Here is a 26,246-nt window from a genome sequence, read left to right on the forward strand (position 1 = left end):
CTGCCCAAGCATTGAAGTCTCCTCCGATGACTACCGGTAGTCGTCCGACCAGCTCTTCGGTAAGTCCATCCAGCATCTCGTGGAACTTCTCCATCGTCCATCTGGGGGGTGCGTAACAACTACACATGAAGATTCCGTTGATTTTGGCGATCATGAAGCCTTCGTATGAGCTCGCAACCACTTCTTGAATGGGGTATCTGCCCATAACTTGTATAGCAGCCATCCCAGCTCTATCCGCAACCCAGTTACCGTTATCGGGAGGGACTCGATACGGTTCCGCAATGATTGCAACGTCGCACTTTGTTTCTGTTGTCGACTGCCACAACAGTTGCTGAGCAATGTCGCAATGATTGAGGTTTATTTGGGTTACCTCCATTACTGTTGGCCTGCCATCGCCTTTTTGTATGCTAGGCATTTGAAGCCTCCCGTCGTATGATCGTTACCGTCCTCTTTTTTGCAGAGCATACACCTCGGATGCTTCGTGCAGCCTCTTGCAATATGGCCTTTCTCTCCGCATTTCCTGCACAGATCAGATCTGTCAGGGCCATTGCAGTTTCTCGCCTGGTGACCGAATCCCATACACTTGAAGCATCGCTCCAGTTGCTTGGTAACCCGAGGAGAGTTTTTTTTTTTTTTTTTTTTTTGGCAAGGAGGAAACCTTCAAAAAGGCCATCGTGCCACCGCTTGACGACTGGGCGCACAGTCGCGGTGACACGGTGTGTGGGATTCTTACCGCACTAAAACCTCCTTAGACGCCTTGCCCTTTTCCCCCGGAACCACTTGTCGTATTACTTCGGAGGGGGCCGTGCATTACGCACCTCACTTTACCTCAGCTAATTGGCGCTTCCAGTTCGCTGATCGTCTCGCCAATTTGTGAGCCATTTATCTCCCAGCGTCACGTTCTACTCGGTTATCCCTGGTGGTGGATACAGCCTACTCTGACGGAGAGTTCTCCCGGCTTCGGCTTTCAGTTCGCACTTGTGTGAGCACATTACTACTTTCTAGTTGGTCTTCCCGCCATTTTCGCTGCAGCGCTGACATGATCTGCGTTACTGCTCTGCTGACGGCGTTAAAGGTGCCCTCCTCTCGACACATTTCTTCGACGACATTCTCCGTGCTAAGGGCGAGCATATCCTCTCGCACATCATCAAATCTAGGAGAGTGTGTGTGTGTGTGTGTGTGTGTGTGTGTATTAGGGTGCTTCATTCTGAAAAAAGTGATGAATTTCTGATGGGCCACCCTCCAGTTCGATTCATAGCCCCAAAATATGAACCTGTGCAAAAATTGGTAAAGATTGATGAAGGTTTAGAGGTCGCGCCAATGATTTGAAATTTGTATGGGAATTACTATGGAAGAATTTAAAAAATCGCTTATATCGCTATAACTTTGCTTCTACTTGTCCAAATGTCTAAAAAATTTAGTATGTTATTGCTATGGCAATAAACAAAAAGCCTACAGTTGCTACGCTCAGTTTTGCAGCGTATCAAGAATTATAAAAATGTGAAAAAATGGCAAAATAGGGTAAATTGACAGATGAATATGTACAAGGCAACAACGCCAATTTCATCGCAACAACAACAGGCTTGTTGATCATTGTCATGACAACCACATATTTTTTTTTTTCAACGTTTGGACAACTACAACCAAAGTTAGAGCAATGTAAACGAAAATCAATAATTTCCCATACTAATTCACCAAAATCTCCATACAAAATCCAAATCATTGGCGCGACCTCTAAACCTTCATCAATCTTTACCATTTTTTGCACAGGTTCATATTTTGGGGCTATGAATCGAACTGGAGGGTGGCCTATCAAAAATTCATCACTTTTTTCAAAATGAAACACCCTAGTGTGTATTCCATCTAACCCCCCTTGGCCGGCAGTGTTATTATGCAAGAAATCTCTCTACAATGTCGCATTTATGGGCATTGTAGACAGCTTTAGTCCGTGAATTGCCATAGTGATCTAGGACGAGGCTCACGTCCAAAGTCCACCGAGCGCTCCGTGTGCGAAAAGAGAATGAAAGAAATACGGAAGGGATCAGTTTTTAAGAAGTGACAGTTTCATCAGATTCCTCAACTAACCATACTCAAGCAAAGTAAGAATATACAAGCTATATTGCGACTATATGGTTACTTGGGTACTCATATGGCCGTCAGAATGGTTGATCGGTTGCGAAGTGAAGTATTTCTGAAAGTGATGCGTTATATTTCTCAATGTTTTGATTTTTTTCATAACGTTACCTCAATGTTATATCACATACAAGCAGACACAACACATTGAACATTTATCATTGTAAATCCTACCGCCATCTGTCGTATATACTTTGATGAGCAATACACTCAACAGATGGTTGTAGTGTGTAAACGTCAAACGTTAGGGAATTGATTATGTGCACCACAAATGGCGGTACTAACATAGAGGTAACTCTAAGACCAGAAGGTCCCGAAGAAACGAGCTCAACTTTTTGGCTCAGCTCTGGTACTATCTTCGGTCCCAAGCTAATCGATGCACCCCTCGAAGCATAGGAAAATCCATGAACCCCTCATTTTATCTGTCAAACTTTCATAGCGAATCAAAACAAACATAGTGTAGTACTGGAATTTATACTAGAATGGGATACGTTAATCGTTTGCTTGGGACCAATAGGCTAGTCAAGTAGTGAACCAATTTCAAATCGATAGCTTCGTATTGATTGCTGGTACTACCAACAATCAATACGAAACTAACGATTTTAAATTGGCTCACCACTTTAGTAGCCTATTGGTCCCAAGCAAACGATTAACGTACCCTATTCTAGTTGAAATTCTATTACTACACTATGTTTGTTTTGATTCGCTATGAAAGTTTGACAGATAACATCAGGGGTGTGTGGATTCATGCAGAACATGCAGGGGTGAGTGAAATAGCTTGGGACTGCTTGGGACCGTTGTTCTGGTACTGAGTGAGCCAAAAATAATAATGATTTTCTTCGGGACCCAGTGGTCTTAGAGTTACCTCTATGGTAGGGCGTTGGGGTAGACTTTAAGGTGTGCTGCAAAATCTCGACAGAACATGGCGATATTCCAAATTCTGCTTTGGTCACTCATTTGAGCTAACAGTCATCGTCAAGGCAAACCATGTCAATTGTCAGTGACAATGCTGTAAGTGACGAACATGAGCAGATTTTTGTATTACTTAGCTAAATTTGAAAGGAAATTAAATTACTTGAGCAAAACAATTACATGGAGCCGTTAAAGTGCAGAAACATCTACGATCTACATCTTGTTCTTTTTTAGCTGAACTTATTTTACAATGACTGATTGTAAAAAAAAGTTGTTATTTGAAGGAAGGCATCCAGTCGTAGGTTTGGAAATTGCAGCTATTGTTTACCCCTACCAAGCTATGTGCTCCTGTCATCGTCGACTTGACGATCTCGAGGGGACACGGGTGGGGTAGGGCTACATCAGTTTAGAGCAAATTTTTCAAACATTATTTTTTCTGTTTTTTTTTATTGACTTAAAATTAATAATAACTTCTTTTTACATTGTCTAATATCACTCGAAACAGCAGTAAATATTTTTGGCCAGGTTTTGCCCAAGTTAGTTTTTTGTGCAACGCCAAAAAATCATTCCATCTTGAAACTTATAAAACCCGCTCAAACGTCAATTTATAGCATGCTTTTACATGCTCTGTTAATTTTCCATCCACCGATGCAAAAACAACAGTAATAACAATAAATAACGTCAAACTATAAAGCAATTAATTTTTGAATCTGAAAACTCATCTTAAAGGAGGAGGTGTTGGGAGCCCCCCCCCACGACTGCATCAATTTTGAAGTGTCCAAATCGGGGTGACCCCGGCGTAGTGGTTAACATCCATACCTCTCACGCCAAAGTCACGAGTTCAAATCTCACCCCCGGACAAGTCACGAATGACCCAAGAGTGTTAAAGTGACTATAATAAAAAAAAAAAAAAAGAAGTGTCCATTTCAGAAAAGAGATAGTTTAAAGCAAAAATGCTAACTTTTCTGAAATAAGTTTAAAAATCTTAAAAATGTACTTGCTTTGTTATTGAAGTTTTAACCAGTTAATTTTTTTAACGAGAATTTGTATTTTTTCATAGTTTTATTTTCTGCAAAGGCAATTCAATTTTCAACAACTTTGTCTCATACGTCATTTAGATTTTTTTTAATAATGCGTTTATTTTACCAGGCTCATTTGCTGTAGCTTTGCGGAGCCGATATTCATTGTTTAGATAACAAAATAACTAACGTCAGTAAAGCGGGGGCCGATTACTCGCGACTATCTCGAGGTTAGGTGTAACAAATTGTAACAAATGAATGGCAGGGTAGGGATTGAGAACAACCATTTAGATTAGATGACCCATTTTCTTGCTATGATTTATTGAAAAATATCTAACACGCTATTTTTAAAAATTAGCCATTGTTCAAAATGGCAGAATTTCAGCACAAATTTGATGCATTGCCCCTACACAGAAAGACGAAATAACTCAAAATCGCATTGAATAATACAAACATCATTAGTTAAAATATTTTGGTTTGTTGATTTGTTTGAGAATTGTGTGTACTACCTTCTCACAATACATCGCAACAGTAGCACAATCGCTGACTGAATATATCCAAAATAGTCTAGCTTTTTCACAATAGCCCGCACAAACAAGGAAACTTTCTTTCGGAAAGCCTTACACGTGTCCAGCTAAAAAGTAACACCTAGCATTTTTATTCAAACTCTCACTTACACGATAACACTGATGATACCCTACGGTTTAATGCAGTTGGCTTAAAATTTAGGTATAGGTGAAGAAGAGTGTATGTGGCAATAAACGAAAATCAAGCGCGCGTGAATTGATTGTGTGTTGAAATTCAGGCAATTTGCACCCCACTTTGTGCACAGTACTTTTGCAGCGCTTCCTGGTGTGCCACCGGCAGCGATGCCACCAGCACACCGATCTTACCTGGATTCGATTGGGCCAGCTTGCCGAGATTCTGCACCAGGAACTGACGGGCATTTGCCACTTCTGGCAGGGGATCGATGGGTTTCGCTTGAGCAAAGTTAAGCTGTGAATAGGCGGCCTGATAGCCGGGCACATCTTCGATCTCGATGAACGTATCCCCGTCGATGTTGGATTCGTCCGGTGGGAGTTCGAAGATCTGGATGACCGTCTGCAGCAACTGGGGCCAGAACTTTACGTATGCGTCGGAAAGCAGTTCCGGAGCTTCACACAGCAACTTGGTGATACCGACGGTAGCAATCTTCTGTTCCAGTTCGCCGGAAACTTTGTTGATGTCGGGAATGAAGATGCGTTCGATGACCATGCCAAACATTCTACAGAAAAAAATGTTTTAGTTTGTTATGAACTACATGCAAGGAACTTGAGTAAGGGCTTACGAAGCTTGAATGTTATCAATAAGCTGTACGAGAGCTTGTGCACCAACTCGGGCCGCATACAAACACAGGAAAACGATGAAACTTCGCACAAATTTGGTCGTTTTGGAGGAACTCAATCGTTGGAAGAGCAACGAGAATATCTGACGCATGCTTTGTCCTAGTTCCTCGCTGAAATGTGATGAAAGCAATATTCATTAGCACGAGTAATCGTTAGATTTATTTGAGCAACTTACGATGGATAGTGCAACAGGAGGTTTTGCATCAGGTAGAATCCCTCGTGGTCGTTGCTCTTGGAAGCGATCATCTTCTGGAATACGCCGAGCACACCGTTCAGCTTGCCTTCGGCGCTAATTTGTGGCGAAGCTTGACGAACGAAAGAACACAGTAGTCGGATCAAAGGTGTCACATTGCCTGGTCTCTCCCACAGGGCTGGCGCCAGCAGACATGGGAACAGCGACAGATACGTGTCCGGAATGGCGCTTTTACCCTCACGAATCTCCAGGAACAGCGACAGCATTTGGAATACGTAGGGCATGAATTCTGAATTTTCGGAAAGAAGAAATATATGATAAGCATATTTCGACCTAACTCAGCAGAAATTTACCGAGAACGTCTTGCTGCAGAATGCCTTGGAATACTGGAAACAGAGCCTCTTCGAACGAACTGACCGCATTGGGATCTGCTTTGCAAACGAGCCTGCGAAAAAAAAAAAAACCCTGGTTAAGGGACTAAAAGGTGCAACCATGACTAGAACCTACTTAACCGAGAGCGACAACGTTTCAAACAAATAATGGTTGAAGTGTGGCTTAGAAGGATTTCTGGAAACCACGGTCAGGATCTCCGTCAAACGCGGTAGCACTACAATCATAAACGGAAGCGAAGCTTCCTGTAGTGTATTCAACGTTCGCATAATACACTTCATGATGTATTCATTTTCGTTGGAACCCTGAACGGTGAAAGCAGCAAACAGACCAGTAATTAATTCAGCACTCAGCGGAGCTAGGATTTCCTTGGTAACAATTGGTTTATTGTCCGGTCCTTTCATGGTGAGGATTTTGTCGATTGCACAAGCGGCATAACTATGAACTACAACGTTCCCTGCGGCGAGGTGTTTCGCCACCAGTGGCAGCGTGGCCACAATGATTTGCGGTCCGAGAATCGTTCGGAAGGTCATAATAAATTTGAGAGCATCCGCCTTTAGTACCGGAAGTTCGTTCACGTCGGCTCGCTCCAATTCGGGAATTATTTGCTGTTGGGTGAATTGAGGTAGAGGAACCAGCTCCGATGTTTGAGTGACACCAAGCTTCTGCGTTTGACCTTTGGAAGCCATTGAAGTTACTAGGTAGATTGCGGTGTCCTTGGTCTTCCAATTATTGGCCGGATTTTCGGCGTACTTGGCCAGCAAGACTTGCAAATATTGCCCGAAAATTTCTATTATCTTAGATTCGAAGTTCTGAGAGAGGGTTTTCACCAAATCACATGCAGCTCGGCGTCTTGTTTCCACATCGGATCCCTCAATGTCTCGTCGGATGTACTCCTCGGGATTATCCTCAAACAATTCTTCATCCGACACCCGGAAGTCCATGTTGGGTATGATGACTTTCTCACAGATGCTTGCCAAAACGTTTGGGTCTTCAAACAGATGCCTGTAGTGATTCCTATCGGCAACCGTGCTCAGGAAATTCAACGCATTCGAGACCAACGTGTCGTATTTGGTTTGAATTCCGGTATTGACCAACAACTCCCACACGGCTGTCACAAACTGTGGCATGTAAGGACCGAATTCTTCGTCATATTTCTGAGCATACAGGCAAAGATTTTCGCAAATCTGCGATCGCAAATGCTCCAACACACCCGCATCTTCATCGTCCGATGTTTTCAAGCATGGAATGTCAATTGTTAGCATCCCGTGGAATGCCTTCATCCAGGTATCCATATTATCCTCGAAGAACTCCGGCAAATCTTGAGAGTTCAACGAATAGAACACCTTACACACCAGCACAAGCGACCCGTAGATAATCTTCAATGCTTCTTCATTGTTGGCATGAGCTTCAGCTAGGCCTAAAGTGGCTTGCAACAACTCCGTTAACGGTTTCGCCAGTTTATCTAGCACGAATTTGATTTCCTCCCAGAGTTCTTGCGATTTGAATTCGTACCGATAGCGCTTGAATAGGGAATGAGCCGTCTGGAGGACTCCATTGATAACGTTGAAGTCGCCGGTGGCAAACTTCTCGATCATCTCATCCATCAGCTGGGGCCACTTAAGCGGGAAATCGTACTTTCCTATAATACTCACGGCATCGCTGAGTTGCTTCTGGATAGACAACGGGGATTTCAACATCAGTGGAACGATCATTGTTTTAATACCGTTCCGATCGGATTCAGCCACCTTATCGGGCCCATCGTTCTCCAAGTGATACCCCCAGTTGCGCTTGACAAAATTCTTGAATGCAATTGCAGCTGCCACCCGGATGGTAATATCCACTTGGGAGCGATCGATCAGGTGCAAACAGAGGAGCGGATAATTTTGACTAATTTCGATGCTCTCGATAAAACGCTCCGCTAAAATCCAAAAACATCTTCAATAACAACTCATAAACATAACCTTTTCGAAATAATAGCACTTACCAGGCCGGCGCACTTCGGGATCGGGGCTCAATGTTTGCTGCAGATAGTTGGCGAGACGCTCGAAATTGTTCTCGGTGATTTCCATTGTTGGCGGCGCAGATTTCACCTCGTGGACACGGTTTTCGTGTGGACGAACCACTATAACCTTATTTGCGAAGGTAATTCCGAACGATTACTTTTATTTTAACTGCACAAAAATGCAATCGAATCAATGCTTAACCACAGAATGGCAGAAAATGCAAATTATTGCGTCTGCTGAATGCGATGGTTGCCTCTTTTCTCGGTCAGAACAAACCGGCCGTTGGTCGTGGAAACGAAAAATGACATTTTGCGAATTTACCGCCACTGTGGGTGTCACTGAATTTGCCGAATGCTGTTGTACCCACTGAATTCAGTTACATATGCACTGAAAAGTAAAAGCGAGTAGTTTCTACACTAAGATAAATTCAAGGTATACCTCAATATATCGTAACTGTCACTTTTGACTGCCATCGTCAATATCTACCTAATAACAGTTGAATCATACATAATAATATTACCAATAGATGGCAGATTATCTCATCTGTCCGATGGTGTTATTACTTCGCTTGTTTGAATGATTGTTTGCGAGAAATCGGCGATGGAAGTCAAAAGTGATAGTTACGTTATATCGAGGTATACCTATTATTTTTATGTGTCCCACACATGAATTTCTGCAATGTGATAAACAAATGATATATCTTTGTCGGACACATACACTCAACCTGGTCTATATAAAGTGAGAAATTGTAGGCCTGAATGTATTGGTGCACTTCGTTTTTCACTCGGCTTTCATTCAGCTTCGCACGATTCGATTCTTTCGTTCACTCAATCACTCTTGTAGTGACGTCATAATGTTTATTTCGATCGGCGCTTGTATAGAAATTTTCACGTACAGTTGTATTGGTGCGATATGTGAGAGCGTGTTATTAAATATCGGAGGAAAATACATACACACAAAAAACAAAAATTGTTGCTATAAAAATAATGCATATTCAAAATGAAAGTTTCCCAAATTTCGTTGTTTTAACTGGGAAAATTTTCAAAATGAAAGTTATATCTTTGGTTTGAAAGTTTTTCTTTTCACTTCTGACTTGTTATTTTAAAAGTGCATTATATTTATATAAAAGTTGTTCAGCTATCAAAAATACCTCTTCATAGTAATGTTTTTGGCAGCACTGAACCGATCTCTGAACCCCACTTCATTTGCCGCCAAAATTGAATTTTTGAAAAAAAAAATTGAAGTTTACGGTGGAATCGGTGTTCGAATGCTGCCTCCAGTGATGATAAGTGGCAATCGATGGTGATTCTGCCACTGCAACAGGAAATGATAGGTGAGTTGGAAATTCGTTTTTCTTAGGATCGAACGAGGGATCGATTAAATTTGTTTTTACATCGTAGGTACGTGGTCGGGTCGTTCGGATGGTGGTCAATTCCCGTGGTGGGTGGCGTTCCTTTACTGGTGCTGATGACAAGGATTTTCTGTCTTCACCATTCTGCTGGATATTTCTATGGTGAGTGTCCCACTTTTGTGGTATGCAATGGTTGTATTTCAAAGGCTGTATTTTTGTGTTTGTAGATTCTATATCGTCAGCTCATGGAGAATAAAGTAGCTCCAGCAGGAAGACCTCGTAATGAATGCCGTTTCCATGGAGTGGTATTGGGATTGCCTTGTCAAGGGAACGTTTCCCAAAGCACTCGTCGTCATAACCGCTTTCCTTTTCCTGATGAGTGTGGGCGTCTTAGTGGAATACCTGTATAATGAGAGAGAGAAGGATTAGTATTTTCCATTTAATTCCACTTTTGTTATCGTCGTTTTGAACGATAGAAGCAAGAGGAAAGTTCCGAAATTGCCGTCGACCCGAGGTTGGACCGAATACCTTCCTTTGATTCCTCGGACTAGGACAAAATTTGCAATGGTCATTTTAACTATGTATTGTTTTGTTTTGTTGTTTTTTTTATAAAATATACTCGAAAATATATGAATAAACATTATTTTTAAAAAATCATTCAAATATGAGTTTGGGTACTTTTTTAAATCTTGAAAACTATTAATCTGATAATATTTCAAATTTGAGATAAAAACATATATTGTCATAATAAAAACGACTCCTTTTGAACTGAAACAGTTCGTACTTCATTTTAAAAACATTGGTTTTCCTTTTGACAGTTCTACAATTTGATTCAAAAGCTTCAACTTTTGAATTTAACGAAGACTTAAACTTTTGATTTGACAGTTTACACATTTTTATGATGAATGCTTCGAACTTTCTACCAAAAAGAACCAACGAAAACTTTTAATTCTACCCATGGTATTTTTAATTTTAGTAACGATTATTTTTTGTGTGTAACAAATCGAGGTCAAACTCATTTTGACAGATCTACTTTCATACATTTTTTAGGTTAGTCAGAGGAAAATAATAAACAACTTTACACGGCATTGCTCTCGCTAGTGTGCGTGCGTTAAACGTCAATAATCTCTATAGGATTTTTTATAAGGAATATAGAATTTATGTATGTTACCAAAATTTTTGAATGGTCTACCACTAAATGTTGAGATAATTTATTGATTATTGAATTATCACACTTTATACCATGAAAAAGCAGCCTGTTTGTGAGTTTTTGTCTGTTTTCAAGTAAGGAGTTATGATAAAAAAAAAACAAATCACCAGCTGATATTTCCCGGCGACTTTACAAAATAATATAATCAAGCAAAATCATCATGCAAAATATCTAGGATTCGTTTTCCTTCTTATTTCGCAAATTTTCTTTCGAGTTTTATGACGTCGCCACCATCGTCTACCGCAAAGTTTACATTTTCCCATCTACCAACACATACGTTAGGGCTATAGACACTCAATGACGTTTATATAAGGTCTGGGCCAAAGGGCTTATTGGTGTTAGTGAAATGTGCAAATGCTTATACCATAGAGGTAACTCTAAGACTAGAAGGTCCCGAAATAACGTGCTCAACTTTTTTGCTCAGCTCTGGTACTCTCTTCGGTCCCAAGCTAATCGATTCACCCCTCGAAACATAGGAAAAACCAATAACCCCTCATTTTATCTGTCAAACTTTCATAGCGAATCAAAGCAAACATTGCGTAGTACTAGAATTTCGACTAGAATAGGGTACGTTAATCGTTTGCTTGGGACCAATAGGCTACTAAAGTGGTGAGCCAATTTAAAAGCGTTAGTTTCGTATTGATTGTTGGTATAAAGGCCGGCGCACAATAGATACGTTTTCGGGTTTTTTGACAGTTAGCCCATGCATTATCTGTCAAAAACCTGAAAACGTATCTATTGTGCGCTGGCCTTAACATGTTGCCTACACAGAAACAAAATCTATTGGCAAAAATACTATATTGATGGTTTAAATTAAATACTCCCACCAATAGATTTGTGCAGAAACGAAATTCATTTAATTTTACTATTTTTTCTATCAAAACTACTATGCCGTTTGAGTAAGCATAGTAGTTTTGACAGAATGGTAGTAAATTTGATTATATTTTTAGTCAACTATACTGAAATCATGGTAGATTTAACGGCATTAAGCGTAGTTATATTGAAAATAAGTGTTTTCTGCAAAATAGTATTCCTAACTATGGTCTTTGTTTCAGTGTACGCGCCTGCCACTGGGCTGGGTCCTTCTGCTCATAGGCTCTTTTCACATATTGCTCTAGAAATCTACTTGTACCCACTCACGTAGTTGTCAAATAAAATTGTCATTCGCTTGACAGCCGAGTCGAAGAAAATCCGAGCGTGCGATGCGAGTGACGACGACGGCAAAACGCGCTTTTTCTTGTGGTACCGTGTTTTATTGGATAATTTTGGCTTTAGTTTTGCTTAATTTCTTATAAAATCGCGAAAAAGTTGGTATTAAATTAAGATTGAAGAGTGTAAAAGTGTATTATCTTTGATACCCGTTGTGCTTATCATGCTAGAAGCTGCCAACAAACATCAGAAACCTGATAGCGTCGAAACGAACAATAGCAGCAAAAGCATCAGCCATGTCGAATCACAGCAGCAGCAATCGCGCCGTCAAGGTCAGTCAGCAGCAACAACAGCATCAGCAACAGTCACTTCGCAAGCTAACCCACCGTCGTCCGTAGTAGTGGTGGATGGAAGTAGTAGCAACAGTAATTACGATTTGGCACACTTTGAACCAGTTCGTATTCTGAACAACAACAGTACACACAAAACCGTATCGTTGTTGGGACATTTCGGTAATTTATCTCGCGACAGTTACGCGATCATTGTATTGGAAAAGACGGCCTTCACCGAGGCCCAACTACGAAATAACTCGTGTCGAGAAGTGACGACAGCAGGCACAGACGTCGAGAAATCGACGACGACGACGTCAAGAGAAAGTGAATCCAATAATTCATCCACGATTGCAGAAGAAGCAGCTGGTGAAAGAAGTTTTTTCACAGCCAAATCTCATCTTAGAACGGAATTTATCAACGATATCTACGGCAATTTTCTGTGCGTAACCGATCCGGAAGTAAATCGTAAGTTTCACGTGAGCAATGCAGCTTTATTTCGATGTGGCTCTAATAGTATATATTTGGTCTTTGTTCGGCCGTTCTTTGTTCCGTTTTGCTAGAGCTAAAGGTGACCATAATCTACCCAGCCAGCAAGCAACATATTTCGAAATATTCAGCACACGCGAGATATCTCGTAGAGGAGACGGTGCACGACTATCGAAGCGTGACGTTGCCCCACTTGGAGCAGGAACAGCTGAGCTTGGAGGTAAGTGCGGTATTGATGATAAGATGTGTTATGTAGGCTGATGACCTGCAGCTCTCGAGCTCTCGAGCGGTCAATGGTCATAGGGGAGAAGTCAATCATTCAGATGTTACTCATGAGAGGAAGGCAGTACGTAGGCAAATTACAGTAACCTTGAAGCTGGTATTTAGCAATGTGTATGAATCATACGCACGAGTTGGTTTTCGTGTAGGTACGAGCGAAGAGTTTAATTCGCACTAGCGTTGTTTCGTTCGGTGTTATGTGCTGTGAGGTAATGAAAATTGTCAATACGTGGGCAGATTGCGGCTAGTAGGAGGGAGTTGTCAGTCAATCGCGTTTCAGATAATTGTACTGCAAGCGGTTACTGGAATCATATAATGTTCAAAATACTTTATCATAGTCCCTTACATTAAGAAAAGTTTCTAAATTGATAGGTTCTCGTCGCGAATAAATAACAAATTACAAATTAAAAAAGTCTTACGCGAATATAGAATGTTATGGATCATCTTCGTAGAATTCATATAGGGAGGGGCTTCAGCACACCTTTGCCTTTTATCGTCAGGGAGATAGATGAAGTCCTTGAGCACTAATTTTTTTAATGTAGGTGCATCATATTCTAGAGCATTGCTTTGCAAAAAAATAATACTCTAATACTTCATTTAGTTCCCTGACTAATAGTAAGTGAAGAAATGCCGAAGCCATCATTTCCCTAGGGCCTAGGACAACTCTGAAGATGTCTTATGGGCACCTTCAAACCTTATAGATTAATTAAAGAGACCTTATAGGTCAGCTCCTGACACCTAATATAGGTCTTCTTATAGAATATAAAGGATAAAGGTTTTGGGGTGAGCTCAAATTACTTAAGAGTCAAGATTTGAAATCTTGCTTGCTGTTTTACCGTGACTTCGTGACTTATGTGAGTCGAATTTAGTGTGATTTTCCTGTTGCGAGGCGATTCAGTATTGCTTTTCTTGCATCATGTGGAGTTACAAGCCAGAAGGGCATAACTCGAAACGTAAACAATGACTTCAAACGTCATACCATTTCTCACGTGTCGTAGCACGCCTACGCAAACTAACTACACCGACTGATACAGTAAACTCCGCTCTACCAGATATGGCAGTTAGTTTGCGTGGGTGTATTGTTATTGATGGTTATCGACGTCATTGTTAACGGATTTGAGATAGGCTATTTTGACATGTTATTACTAGAGAGAGGGTCTAGGTTGTTACGCCAGGTATATTTAGAAAAAATCATCAACTAGATCGACGAAATGTCTTTACGTATCTTCACCACTAGTTGTTGAAGGGGATTGTTGTGTTAAATATTTGTGATTCATAAAACTGAATGACAGAACAGACTAGCTAAGGGAACATCATTTGATTTGATGAGAACTTCGTAAACGTTGAGGGAACGTTGTAGATCTTCAAGGAACATCAGGGACCTTTATAGACATTTAGAAAACCTCATAGACGAATTCAGGAAACTGCGTAGGAGTTCTGCAATTTTTTTTTTTATGAAAGTGCAGCGAATTTTGTTGAAGTTTTGCGAATTTGGTAGAAGTTCAGCCAATTTTGTAGAAGTTCACTGAACTTTGCAGAACATCATCGAACTTTGTAGAAATTTGGCGAATTTTAGAGAAATTGTGAATTTAGTAGGATTCTGGAAAGTGATGGAAATGAGAAACTTAGTAGAAACTCTGGGAACCTTGTAGCTTGCGGGAACTGTGTACAAGTTTGGGGAACTTCGTAAAAGTTAGGAAAACATTTTTAAATTAGATAGAACCTCATAAAAGTTCGAGGACCCTCTTTTAATTACAGGGCACTTCGTTGTTTGATGGACTTGATATAGTTCAAGGAATTCCGTAAAAGTTCTGGAACCTTCGTGAAACTTCGAAGCGCAGCGAACTTAGTTGCGAATTCCGAAGCAATTCGAGGAACTTCATAGAAGTGCAGCGATTTTTGAAAAAAAAAACTTCAGGGACCCCAGTAGAATCTCGGCAAACTTTGTAGAAGCTCAGGAAACTTTGTAAAAGTTCAGGGAATTTCGTAAAAGTTTATTTAACTTTTTAGAAGGTGGGTGTTCTGAGATCTTGGTAGAATTAATAGATATTGAAAAATAATAACAATTGAAATTGGAACAAGCTCAGGGATGTTCGTAGAAGTTGAGGAAATTCTCTAGAAGTTGAGGGAATTTTGTTAATGTTCAGGGAACATTTTTTTTAGACTTTATTTTTGAGATTTTGAGTCGTAGGCTAGTTCATCTCGTCCATGAAAGGTGGGGCCTCAGAAGGAGGACCCCCAACAGAGTAGTTTTTACAGTGTTCCTGAAAATTGGTTCCTGGCTCGATCGTACATTTACACAACATTAAAATCTGAATAAGACAGAGCTTCACACCGGGGGAACCGGGAGGGCCCCCACCAGGCAGAGATGTCCCAACAGCCGAAAGGAATTAAAAAAGACTAAACTTTAAAATACAATGCAGCATCCTTTAAAAAACGCATTACTGCTGCCAGTGTGGAGGGATTATCACCCAGCATGTCGCGTATGCTATTTGGAAGCCCGTGGAATTCCCGCAGGCTCTGATACTGAGGCTGAGTTCTACAACCGACGCAAGTCCTGTGGAACGGCGTTCCACCGAAATTGTGCGAGATCTTGGTGTGACCGGTCCTCAAACGCGACGCTATCTTCTGATCCCGCTGGTTCAACTGTTCTGTCCATTTCTTCGTCATTCCTTTGATCCGTCTGATGAAGAGAGAGCGGTTTTGGGCCCACTCTGCGTCCCAAGTTTCCCGTACTTTGCTCACGATCCAGCGCTTGACATCGTGTAACGGTACTTCGTTAGTATAGCGAGGGGCAGATGGTCCTGTCCCAGCCAGAAAGTCAGCTTCAGAGTTGCCTGGTATTACACAGTGCCTCGGAACCCAGCAGAATACCGTGTTTGGTGGCGCGGACTTCATGAGTCGGGGCCTCGGATGTCAGGGCTTGTATGACACTGTGCGAATCCGTGAGGACCAGGATCGGTCGGTTGGAGAGCGTTGTAGCAGTGATGAAGATGGCAGCAGCTTCAGCAGAGAAGACAACATTGCGGCGGTAAGCTGCAGCTGGTTGGTGTGATGTTTCCGGCTAGACCGACCCCGGCTCGAGAGCGAGATGCGTCCGTGTAACAGTGCGTGGGGTATTTTTCTCCTAAAATTTCAGCTACAGTCCTTTTCATAGCCACGGAATTGTCTCCGGCTTTGAACCTGCCCTTAATCCGGCTTTCGATTTTCGGTGATGGTGTTTGCCAGCATTTGTCTCCATGCCAGTTGACCCTGCCCACTGGGGAGAGATTTTCGTTGGCAACCGTGTGGAGGAGTCTGTTCCCCTCGTCGAGGAGGAAGATCCCTTGATTTCCGGGTGTCTTCGAGATGAAAACTTTGGTTGCGATAGTTGCGGTTATACGGAAGCGGAAATGCAGGATGCCTGCGTCGATGCATGCAATCTGGACGTAGGTGTTGTAGATTGGTGCTAACGTAGCTAAAAGCTTATCCGTTGCGATGCAGGTCATCGACTGTCGATAATTGCACTCGCCACGTGAAAACGGATGCTGCGGTTGTTCGATCTATTCTGTCGGGAAATGGTCCGGATGAGATTCACTCGGCTGCGGCAATTTTTCTTGACTGCACTGAAATGCTGTTCAAAGTTGAGGAATCGGTCAACGAGAACTCCCAGAACTCGGATGGTCTTCTTCAGCGGTATGGACTGGTCGTCGATTTTGATCGGTGGTCCGCTAATACTGTGTCGAGAAGGGCAGACATGGCACCTGATGCTTTTAGAGGCTGATAATTCAAAGCCTACTGAGTGGGCCCACCTGGCGACGGCGGAGATTGCCGCTTGGGCTCTCATCCTTGTACGTACTGGCGTGGGTCCGGTGGTGACGATGAGGATGTCGTCGGCGTTGACGAACACATATATCAAGTATAACTTTTCAAAAGGACGTATGTAACATTTGACAGGAAATGAGAAAAATGGGGTAGCAATATTCAGACTGTATTATTAAATCCTATTTAAAAGTTTTTGTTATTTTTCACGATCTGTTGCTGCCAAAAGTTACATACAGGATTGTAGTTTATGATTATTATGAACAATGCTGGGTTTTTGCATACATTAACAGCAAATTTGATAAAATTAAAAGATGCACCATTTTGGTTCTGAACTTCCCACATACACTTTGATTGATTCGTCGTTATAGTACCATGGTTGTTATAAACACCTTGTGAGATGCGTCGATTTGACAGATCGTTTTACACTTGCGTCAGATACACCAGTTTTTATTTGGAAGCAGAAATACGTCGGTCTGCTAACTCTCACAAAGAAATCCGTAATTTTGAGGTACGGAGAAGGAGATCCTTAGTCAGGAGCAGGTTATCTGGAACAAGAGGATAACTGAGGATTAAAATAACGGGATCCTGTATCAGGTAGTGAGTTGTTCGACTCACACAAAGAAGTCCCGGACAAGACAATTCTCGCGTCACTTTTCAAATAGACCAATGTAACATATCCACCATTTTGAGAAAATCGAAGTTGAAGTTCGACAGATTATTATTTTAACTGTTTAAAAACAATACATTTTGCAGTACTATTTTTAATGTAGTCAGTGTATAATAACGTTGAAAATTCAGAAGAAACGTTAAAAATCACAATTTTACTTTGAATTTCATGCTACAACATAGAAAAAACCACATAGGACGTTTTGACAAGTCGAGTTGTACATCGGACATGTTACATTGGACGATTTTTCTCACTGACATAATCAATCAGTGTTACATTGGACGTTTTGTCTACATGATACTAGATTCCCTTTCACAGATTTCAGAGTATAGTACCTAACTTTAGATTGGCCCCGCCTTTGGAAAATGAGCACCAATCATATTAGGCAGTCCGAATGACCGAAGTAACAATCATGTACCCATCATTTCAAACTGTACATTGGACAATTTTTGATCAATGATTATTTTAAATAAATGAAAGTAAATTAGGATGGATGTTTTTTTATCACATACAATGATAGAAGAGCAATAGTTTGTATCGCTTAACTCGATTTGTTTACATTTGTTACATTGGTCTATTTGAAAAGTGACGCGAGAATTTTCCTGTCACCTCAGAAAGTCATGTCAGAAACAAACAAGCAGAGCAGAAATGGGTTTCCTTCCGCTGCTGGAAGCGGAACAGCGAGCGCTGGTGTACGTGTATTCGAAGCTGTTTGAGACGGCTGCCACGAAGACAACGACCGGCGAGACGAAAGATTTTTTGGCGACCATCCACCCCTATTCTCGTTTTCGAACGAATCGAAACGTTCATACAATTCGATTCGTTCGAAAACGAGAATAGGGGTGATCATCTTGGCGTGCGCACCGGTTCGAATTATACCTTTCAGGATAGTCTAAGGGAAATTATGCTGAATCACCATGGTCAATTGACAATTATCATGGAATTCCTATCACGACGGTTTGGGCGCGTTTTGCGTTCAATGAAACGGATGATGTTGAATAGATTTGAACTGCTAACGGAAATTTTCTCCGCAGGAAAAGTCAACCAACGAGAAGCATCATTGTGTATGTTCAGATCCTGTTCTGGAGGCATTTCATTTGCCGGCGAGTTTAGCGAAACGGTTTCAACTTCTTCGTAGTACCCGACGCTGGGAAATTGGGCCATAATCGCCGAAGAAACAGCAAACTGTTGTGACCCTGGTTGTGGATCGTCAAGTTGAGTGGCTGCGTTCAACTACGTTTTTATCATGAATATTAACAAAAACATACCTAGCAGCAGCTGTTTTGCATCAAAATCCATTTTGAATTTATTTGGAAGCAGCACGACGCAACTGCTGATTCAAATTTTCGATTTTCATTTGCGTGTTATTTTCAATTTTTGACAGTTGCGTCATATTGACGGCAATAGGGTGTATCTAAACCTTTTTCAAAACATTGAACACACTCCTTCAAAGTTACTCAAAAGTGAGTAAAAATTTACTCTCTTTCGGTAAAAGTGGAACTACTTTAAAGTGAGTAAACCTATAGTTACTCACTATTGAGTAATGCTAGCATTTGTCAAAATCAGAGTAACTTGTATTCAGTTCTGATATGCGGTAAAACAGCATATCTGAGTAAATGTTACTCAGTTCATGTAAAATTTACCGTTTTCAAAATGAGTAATAAATTGTTATGATATTAATAATATTTATATGAAAAATCAAAACGATAGAACAAATAATTTTATTAAAAGACAAAAGAATCTGCATTTCAATTATGTCCACGACGTCCGATGTATCATCCCATCACATTTTCTAGATAACCCTCTTGTTCCAGTTCCAATTCCGGAGGATGGTTCATAATGATGTGCCGCTTCAATGTTTTGAACCGGGTGTGTAAAGATCCACATTTGGAGTATTGGAACGGTGGTAAATCAGCACTGCTGGTATTGAAATAATGATCATGTTGATTGTGGGATTTTAGTTCTGCTACATATCCTGGAACAAATCTTTGATTCACGGGGAGATGGCAACCAAAACCTTCTAAAAGGATTTAATTAGGTGCTTTAATGTTCAAGTTGATTTATTTTTTTACCTTTTTAACTTAGAGAACGAATCCTAACCTGCAGCCATTTGATCCATTTCTTTCTCCTAAATTTACAAACATGAATGGGAAATCGGAAGTTCCATCACCGACGAGATTTTTCACTTTTGTCCAAGCTTTTGTCACAAGCATTTGACATAAGCACAGTGAGTAAAATTTGTGCAGGATTACTCAAAAGTGAGTAAACATTGTTTTTAAACAAACATAGTAGTAGTTACTCACTTTGCTAAATCAATGTTACTCAGATTTTGACATTTTGTACTAAAATACCAAATTGAGTAGAAGTTACTCACTTTTGAGTAACATTGAGCGAGCGTGAAAGAAGAACACATAGGGCGGTAATTAAATTTATTTTTTCTTAGATGATTAAGTTTTTAAACTTTGTTTCGCAATTACTATAGAGTAAAGCATGAAATTTACAATTGGATAGAGGGAACAACTCGATTTGTTTATTTTTGTGACTTACGTCCTTTTGAAAAGTTATGCTTGATATGTTCTTCGGTAGTTGACTGAAGACTCCGTTCATCGCCACGAGGAACAGGGTAACGGCGATAACCGATCCTTGTGGGACACCCGCGACTCGGAAGTTCTGGATGAAGTGAACGATGGGTTCGTTAAGACCCCAGTCGATTAGTTGCTTAAGGACGAGGGGCGTCCACGTTCTGTTGAAGGCCTTCGATATGTCGAGCGATAGCACTGTCGTAGGCGTTCTTGAGAACTTCCCCTAGGGTTGCGAAATAGGTGGACGTTCCGAAACCTTGTCGGAAAGCGTGCTGTCGGTGATCAAGGAAATTTCCAGCTTCGAGGTGTTGCACCAGTCTTCGATTGACTATACGCTCTAGGACTTTGGTCATACAACATGTTAGCGCTATTGGACGGAACTTGCTGACTTCACGGGTGGCTATCCCGGCTATCCCGGGTGCTATCCCGGCTGACTTCACGGGTGGCTATCCCGGGTGGCTATCCCGGATGGGAACTACCAAGCTTTCCTTCCATACTGCTGGGTACCCGTTAGTGAGCCAGAGCTTGTTGAAGTAGCTGTCCTGGTACCGGTAGCATCTTGAGTAGGGAATATCCGATTTTGTCGGGTCCCGCCGACTTCCCGTAGCTGCAGCGAAGGGCATGCTGCAGTTCCTGCCAAGAGAAAGCTTGGTTTATACCGGTACTGGCGGTGTCGGGGGGTACTATGAAGTCTGCGATGGATGCGGTCGATGGCTTGGTTTTCTGCTTGAATTTGTTGTCATACTTGTCAATGGTTGCGAGCTCGGCGAAGTAGGTAACCGTGGAACCATTAACTTGGACGTGAAGTGGTGTCGTGCGTCGTTTTCCACTAAGGGCGTTGATTCGCTGCCAGAGATCGGCCGAGGATTGCGATGCGTTCATCCCTTCCAGGAACTCCATCCAGCTGGATCGCTTGGCATCACGGATTTCTTGTGGGCTTTGACTGCCTTCTTCGTATCTACATTCCACCAGCGGAGCGCTTTTCTCCCCGTTACGCTGCTGGTCTTGGGGATGGTGGCCGTTGCTGCTTCGTATATGGCGTCCGAGAGGTCCTCGATACTGCCCGGGTTCCACTGTAGTAGTAGAGTCTCCAGAGTGGCCCCGTAGTTTTCCCAATCCGCTTGTTTAATACCGCCATCGCGGCCTCCGTGGTACCGCCGGGACGACATTTTATAATTTATTGGAAATTCGTTCAAGTTTAGTAAACTTGGTAGAACTTTAGTGAATTTCTTTAAAGTTTAGGCAAGTTTTAATTAGGCATGGATAAATCGTAGAAGTTCATTGAGCTTCGTAGAGTAGACAGAATTTTCTACACATTTTCTAAATAATCCACAAGTTCAGAGAACTTTATATAAATTAAAGAAACTACGGATAAGTTAAAGTGATTGGAAAGCAGTTCATGAAATCGAGTATAAGTTCATGAAGCTTTGTGGAAGTATAGGAACCTTCATATAATGTTAGGAAACTTCGTAGAATTTTAGATAATTACGTTGACTCTAGGATTTTCGATAATATATCATTAAAGTCATCTAAATATTTTTCAAGACTGTTCAACGAGTCGTTATCGTTTGCTGCGATACAGCAAATATAGTGATTCAAATTTAACGCCTGAAATCGCAATAGTGTCCGAGATTAACTCTCTGAAAAACTCGAAGTGGCAGTGCAAGTGCCTATGATTTGTGGACGCTGGAAAGTATCACTTTAATATTGTCCTGAGAATTCAATTCCTTTGAAAATATTCTCATAATTTTAATCAAATCTTTCCTCGGGATTCCTAGTATCGTAGAATAGACTAGACTAGATTAGAAAACTCTCTTCAGGAATCCTCCTGAGTCTTTTTCGTTTGAAATTATCCTCAGAAAACCCTATAAATTCTGTTAACAATTATCTATGAATTCTCGCGAAAATTCTCTTGGGATTATTATTAAAATTCACTTGCTATTCTCCTCACGGTCCCCATAAAATTTTACTCAGAATCACGTAGGAATTCTCTTGATGTTGTTTTCACAATTCCCATGGAATTATTCTAAGAATTACCCGGGAATTCAATTCAAAACTTTCTTTCTTCTCCCCATAAATTCCCATATTTTGGAAGAAATCCAATTCTTTTTTTACTAAGTCTGAGACCTTAAAGTTTATATAAATATTTAACTAATTAAAAAAAATGATGCCTAACGCTCCTAACAAATCTCAACGCTCCAGAATCTTAAAAAAATTCTTAATTCATTTTTTTAAATTTTGTTAGTGCAGATTACGGAGTGTTCAAACATTTTCTTACTCCGTGATCTCCATTAATTTGTTCCTAGATCTCATTTAAATCAAGTGAAAAATTTATTATACAATTTCTTAATTTAATCGCTCACTCTTTACCATTCGTTCTAATGAAATGCAGCTCAATAGCGTTCGGCCTAGTGGCCTTAAGGGACTTAGTGGCATTGGTTGACCAAAAGTAAATGATACTTTTGAGATAGGTACTAAGACCAATCAATTTGCATCACTTTTCTGAGCTTGAGAGCCTGAAAATTTACTAAGCAGCTGAGTCATGGGATATTTTTATGGTCACTAGGCGGAACGCTATTGAGCTGTATGGGTCATTAGACCAAATTTTAAAGAGTGAGATCTTAATTAAGAAATTGTTTAAGAAAGCTTCAACGTTGATGTATTCCTTACCATCATTTGAGGATCACTTCCAGTTGACTTACACGCTGCACTGACAGGTTCATAATTATGATTAGCTGATCCAAAATTGCATTTATATCGATTTTAATCTCTGCTATTTCCATTCCATCCATAGTGGTTGTACAACATCCTAGAGCACCGCAAGGAAACGGACCGCATCGTATACGAGGATCCCTCGGAGGAGACCGGTTTCATCCTGCTGCCGGATCTGAAATGGGACGGTAAAACCGTAGAACAACTGTATCTTCTAGCATTGGTTCACCCGAAGGGAATCAAATCGTTGCGTGATCTCACCGCTGACCATTTACCACTGTTGAGAAATCTCAAGGACAGCGGAACCCGAGCAATCAAACAACGGTACGGAATCGACTCCGACCATTTGAGAATCTACGTTCATTATCAACCATCGTTCTATCACTTGCACGTGCATTTCACCTATCTGAAGCACGATCCTCCGGGGATTCACTGCGAGAAGAGTCACCTGCTGACGACAATTATCGAAAATTTAGAGCTCGTGTCGGATTACTACCAGAAAGTAACTCTCTCCTGCGTGCTTAGTGAAACTGATAAACTGTATGTAAAATTGAAGGCAGCTAAGAAGACGGCTGACGAGCAACCCGAAGCCAAACGTGCAAAATTAGAATAGTTATCAATATCAATCGACCGTATTTATAGCCGCATTTCTTAGACATAACAATCATAACCAATCAATCAATCACTCAATCAGTAAACCGTAACTACACCAAGCAGTATAAAAATGCCTGTAGGGAACATTGACCGCCTGCTGATCGAGCTGCGACCGCGGTTGCAAAGTGCCAATTTTTTCATCTGCTTCAGCCGACGCTTCGCGGAGATCAAATCGACCAAAATCGATCTCGACTCGGACCGAATCACCATCAGTACGGAAAACAATGACGAACGGTACGAAATAAGACTGGGAGATTATTTTAAGCTGCATACCCAAACGCTGAGCTCGCTTCTTATCAAGAATAACTATATTTGCTTTCGGATTAACACCAACGAAAACAAGTTCCACTCGGAAGTGCTGGAAATCAATGAGTACAATGCCTGTACGAACCTAAAGCTGGAATGTGCCCTGCAAGTAGCGGTGGATTATAAAATAACTTGTAGCAATTGCGGGAATCCTCTACGGGAGGAATCGATTAGCTTTAAACGCATACTCGAGTTGCCTTCGGACCACATGGACAGTAATGATTGGTACTGTCATCTCCATTCGCACGGTGAAGGGGACACGCAAACTCATGCACACCCAGCTGGTGAAGATTGTTCCTCATCATCAAAGGCGGCACCTCACCCGAACAAGTTTACCCCGTCAGAGACGGATCTGTTATATGGCCCATTCTACGCTTTGTTAGATAGAAAACATTTGGAGCAGGTTCACCTACGAGCGGAACGATTCCTGTATTGCAAACGATGTCTGCAGTTTTTGGGAACGATGAAGCGGAGTGGCTGTGCCAAATTATGGTACGAAAACTTGCGATTCCAGCAGCAGAAGGAGGTGAGTTATTTTTCCGCGGTGTCATATTCTTCCTTTATCTCAAGGTCTTGTTTTTTTCCCCTCAAAACAGGAAGAGCCAAACGAGCCCAAACCTGTACCGCATGGTTTGTTCCGAGTAGATCAATCGTTACCACAATTCCAATATCTAGTCCGCAAAACGGTCAATGACTTCAACTTCATCTCGCACTTGGGGCTTCCGCCCATCTTCAAGCTTATCTTCGAAATGCGGCGCCCCGGACGGGATGGCGAAGTGTTTTTCCTGTTGATGCAAATCATGGACGCCAATTTGAATGTGTTCAAAATACGTAAGAGCGTGGATGCGGATTCGTCCGCATCCGATGAGCAAGCTGATGATCAAGAAGTTAACGAGAAAGTCGAGGACGAGGATGATGAGGTATTTACTCCTATCAGAAAGACTCATCGCAATATACACTTGGACCGGCACAGGGTGATGAAGGTGATGTACAGGTATGAAAAGTACGAACAGCAGCCCATAATCAACTTTTGGCTGCAGGATTATAACGTAGTTAATGTCGAAATATCGGAGCAAATGTTCAAAACAGCCATCCGATACTTAGACAGCAATTCGGACTATGTGCCCGAGTGTTATCGGAATAACTTGGGATTCAATTTGAGCTACTTGGATATTACATAAGGTACATTTTTCGTCTTGAATAGAAAATCCTGATCGTCAAACTGATGTGCGTGCGTGTGTGTGTGTTATCGGTAGAGCTTGAAAGAACGCCCGTTTAGAAGTCGATGGCATTGAACTTTTTTTTCTATCTCATTGAAGGGTCTATTTAAGTAATATTCTTAATTTGGCAATGCGATAGCAACTGTTTAATTGAGCAACCATTCAAGCACCATATACTGGAACACCTTGATTCTATACACATGACACTTTTCACTTTCATCACCGTTTTCTATCAAATTATGACATCTCAATCACGCAAATCAACAACACACCATCGGACAGAGCACAGATTCCCATCTATCTCCGAGAAATCAGCGATGGAAGTGAAATAGGTAGGGGAAATAGATGTAATGTCGGCCTAAATGCCCCTAATATGGGACCATACATAAATTCAGCAATCGACTAAATTTTCAATAGCGACCAAAAATATCAATTAGTACCGTCCCTAGATAAAATTGATAAATAACAGATTTTTAGCGATAGGTCCAATCTTAGGTCCATAGGCCAACATTAGAGCCATTTTCCCTATTTCCAGTATTCAACAATGTTTTCACGTTGGACAGTTTGATTACAATGAATACATTATCAGTTGATACAGCATTGCATCAGCTTGATTCAATCCAGTAAACTTTATGACCAGTCCTGTTTTAAAGCTGTGGTACCTTCGGTTAAAATATGGTGTAATCGATTCAGGATCGAAAACGGGATTACTACGAAAGGCCGAATCACGAAAGACCGATTCACAAAAGGCTGAGTCGGCCGCTCTGCCAAATTTTTCGGCCTTTATTGTTTTTTTTATGGAAAAGAACACTAATAGCCGTTAATGGTGTTTGATGTAATAAATTGCCCTATGCGGCATAACATTATCATTTTTGGCAAAAATGAGTTATACATTGGAATCGATTGTCAAGTGCCATAACTTCATAATAAACAGGAAAAGTTTCCTACTTTGGTCAGAAAATGTCGCGAAAAATAACAAAACTATGTTGTCCCATCCATAAGAGTCAATGTAGAAAAAAAAACTTTAACAGCGTTTTTCTCAGCTTGCTGTTTTCACGAATGGGACAACTATGCTGAAAAGGGCAGTAATCTAATATTTAGAAAATAGTTAAGAAATCTTAGAAATTTGAGATGACTCATAGTTGTTTTACACTCAGGATTTCACAATATACATGCATAGATCTTGACATGTTCGAAAACCCAATCCTAGTTTTTTTTTTTAAATTATTGTTTAATTCATAATCCATCTCAACCTTCTTAAGATGTTGAGACTCCATTAAGAACTTTGAATTAAATCAAAACCCTTCATTTGAACACAATTTCAGGACCGGTCTAGGAATTTTTCGGGTTGGAAAATTTCTCGACTTCCCTGGGCATAGAGTATGATTGTACTTGCCACACAATAATATTTATGCAAAAATGGTACAGGCATCGAAAGCTTTCAATTAAAAACTGT

At 41.0% G+C, this 26,246-nt stretch overlaps 3 protein-coding genes across 3 annotated transcripts; 2 read left to right on the forward strand and 1 right to left on the reverse strand.

Moving 5' to 3' along the window:
• Positions 1-4,699: 4,699 nt before the first annotated feature.
• Positions 4,700-8,303, reverse strand: Cse1 (chromosome segregation 1). The gene is made up of 6 exons (XM_065226860.1): positions 8,020-8,303; positions 6,150-7,953; positions 5,996-6,087; positions 5,625-5,931; positions 5,392-5,559; positions 4,700-5,328 (listed from the first exon to the last, which is right to left on the reverse strand). Exons 1-6 carry the CDS (start codon positions 8,102-8,104, stop codon positions 4,866-4,868), a joined length of 2,919 nt encoding a protein of 972 aa, XP_065082932.1. The 5' UTR covers positions 8,105-8,303; the 3' UTR covers positions 4,700-4,865.
• A 3,477-nt stretch (positions 8,304-11,780) lies between these two features.
• Dcps (Decapping enzyme, scavenger) lies at positions 11,781-23,313 on the forward strand. The gene is made up of 3 exons (XM_065226871.1): positions 11,781-12,545; positions 12,641-12,786; positions 22,693-23,313. Exons 1-3 carry the CDS (start codon positions 11,972-11,974, stop codon positions 23,221-23,223), a joined length of 1,251 nt encoding a protein of 416 aa, XP_065082943.1. The 5' UTR covers positions 11,781-11,971; the 3' UTR covers positions 23,224-23,313.
• LOC135705250 (uncharacterized) lies at positions 23,250-24,792 on the forward strand. The gene is made up of 2 exons (XM_065226870.1): positions 23,250-24,096; positions 24,167-24,792. The coding sequence occupies exons 1-2, from the start codon at positions 23,335-23,337 to the stop codon at positions 24,749-24,751; spliced, it is 1,347 nt and encodes a 448-aa protein (XP_065082942.1). The 5' UTR covers positions 23,250-23,334; the 3' UTR covers positions 24,752-24,792.
• Positions 24,793-26,246: the final 1,454 nt, after the last annotated feature.

This window comes from Ochlerotatus camptorhynchus, unplaced genomic scaffold (assembly GCF_037179485.1).
Source record: "Ochlerotatus camptorhynchus isolate MF236.1 unplaced genomic scaffold, CSIRO-AGI_Acam_v1.1 ptg000263l, whole genome shotgun sequence".
In the NCBI taxonomy this organism is placed as follows: Eukaryota; Metazoa; Arthropoda; class Insecta; order Diptera; family Culicidae; genus Ochlerotatus; species Ochlerotatus camptorhynchus.

Bases quoted from the DNA above. Each gene is read 5' to 3' on its own strand.
- Cse1 (XM_065226860.1), bottom strand. From the start codon at position 8,104: ATGGAAATCACCGAGAACAATTTCGAGCGTCTCGCCAACTATCTGCAG. The intron at 7,954-8,019 runs GTAAGTGCTATT...TTTGGATTTTAG, and splicing joins TCCCGAAGTGCGCCGGCCTG to CGGAGCGTTTTATCGAGAGC. The intron at 5,932-5,995 runs GTAAATTTCTGC...CCGAAAATTCAG, and splicing joins TCTGCAGCAAGACGTTCTCG to AATTCATGCCCTACGTATTC.
- Dcps (XM_065226871.1), top strand. From the start codon at position 11,972: ATGCTAGAAGCTGCCAACAAACATCAGAAACCTGATAGCGTCGAAACG. The intron at 12,546-12,640 runs GTAAGTTTCACG...CCGTTTTGCTAG, and splicing joins AACCGATCCGGAAGTAAATC to AGCTAAAGGTGACCATAATC. The intron at 12,787-22,692 runs GTAAGTGCGGTA...TTCCATCCATAG, and splicing joins AGGAACAGCTGAGCTTGGAG to TGGTTGTACAACATCCTAGA.
- LOC135705250 (XM_065226870.1), top strand. From the start codon at position 23,335: ATGCCTGTAGGGAACATTGACCGCCTGCTGATCGAGCTGCGACCGCGG. The intron at 24,097-24,166 runs GTGAGTTATTTT...CCCTCAAAACAG, and splicing joins GATTCCAGCAGCAGAAGGAG to GAAGAGCCAAACGAGCCCAA.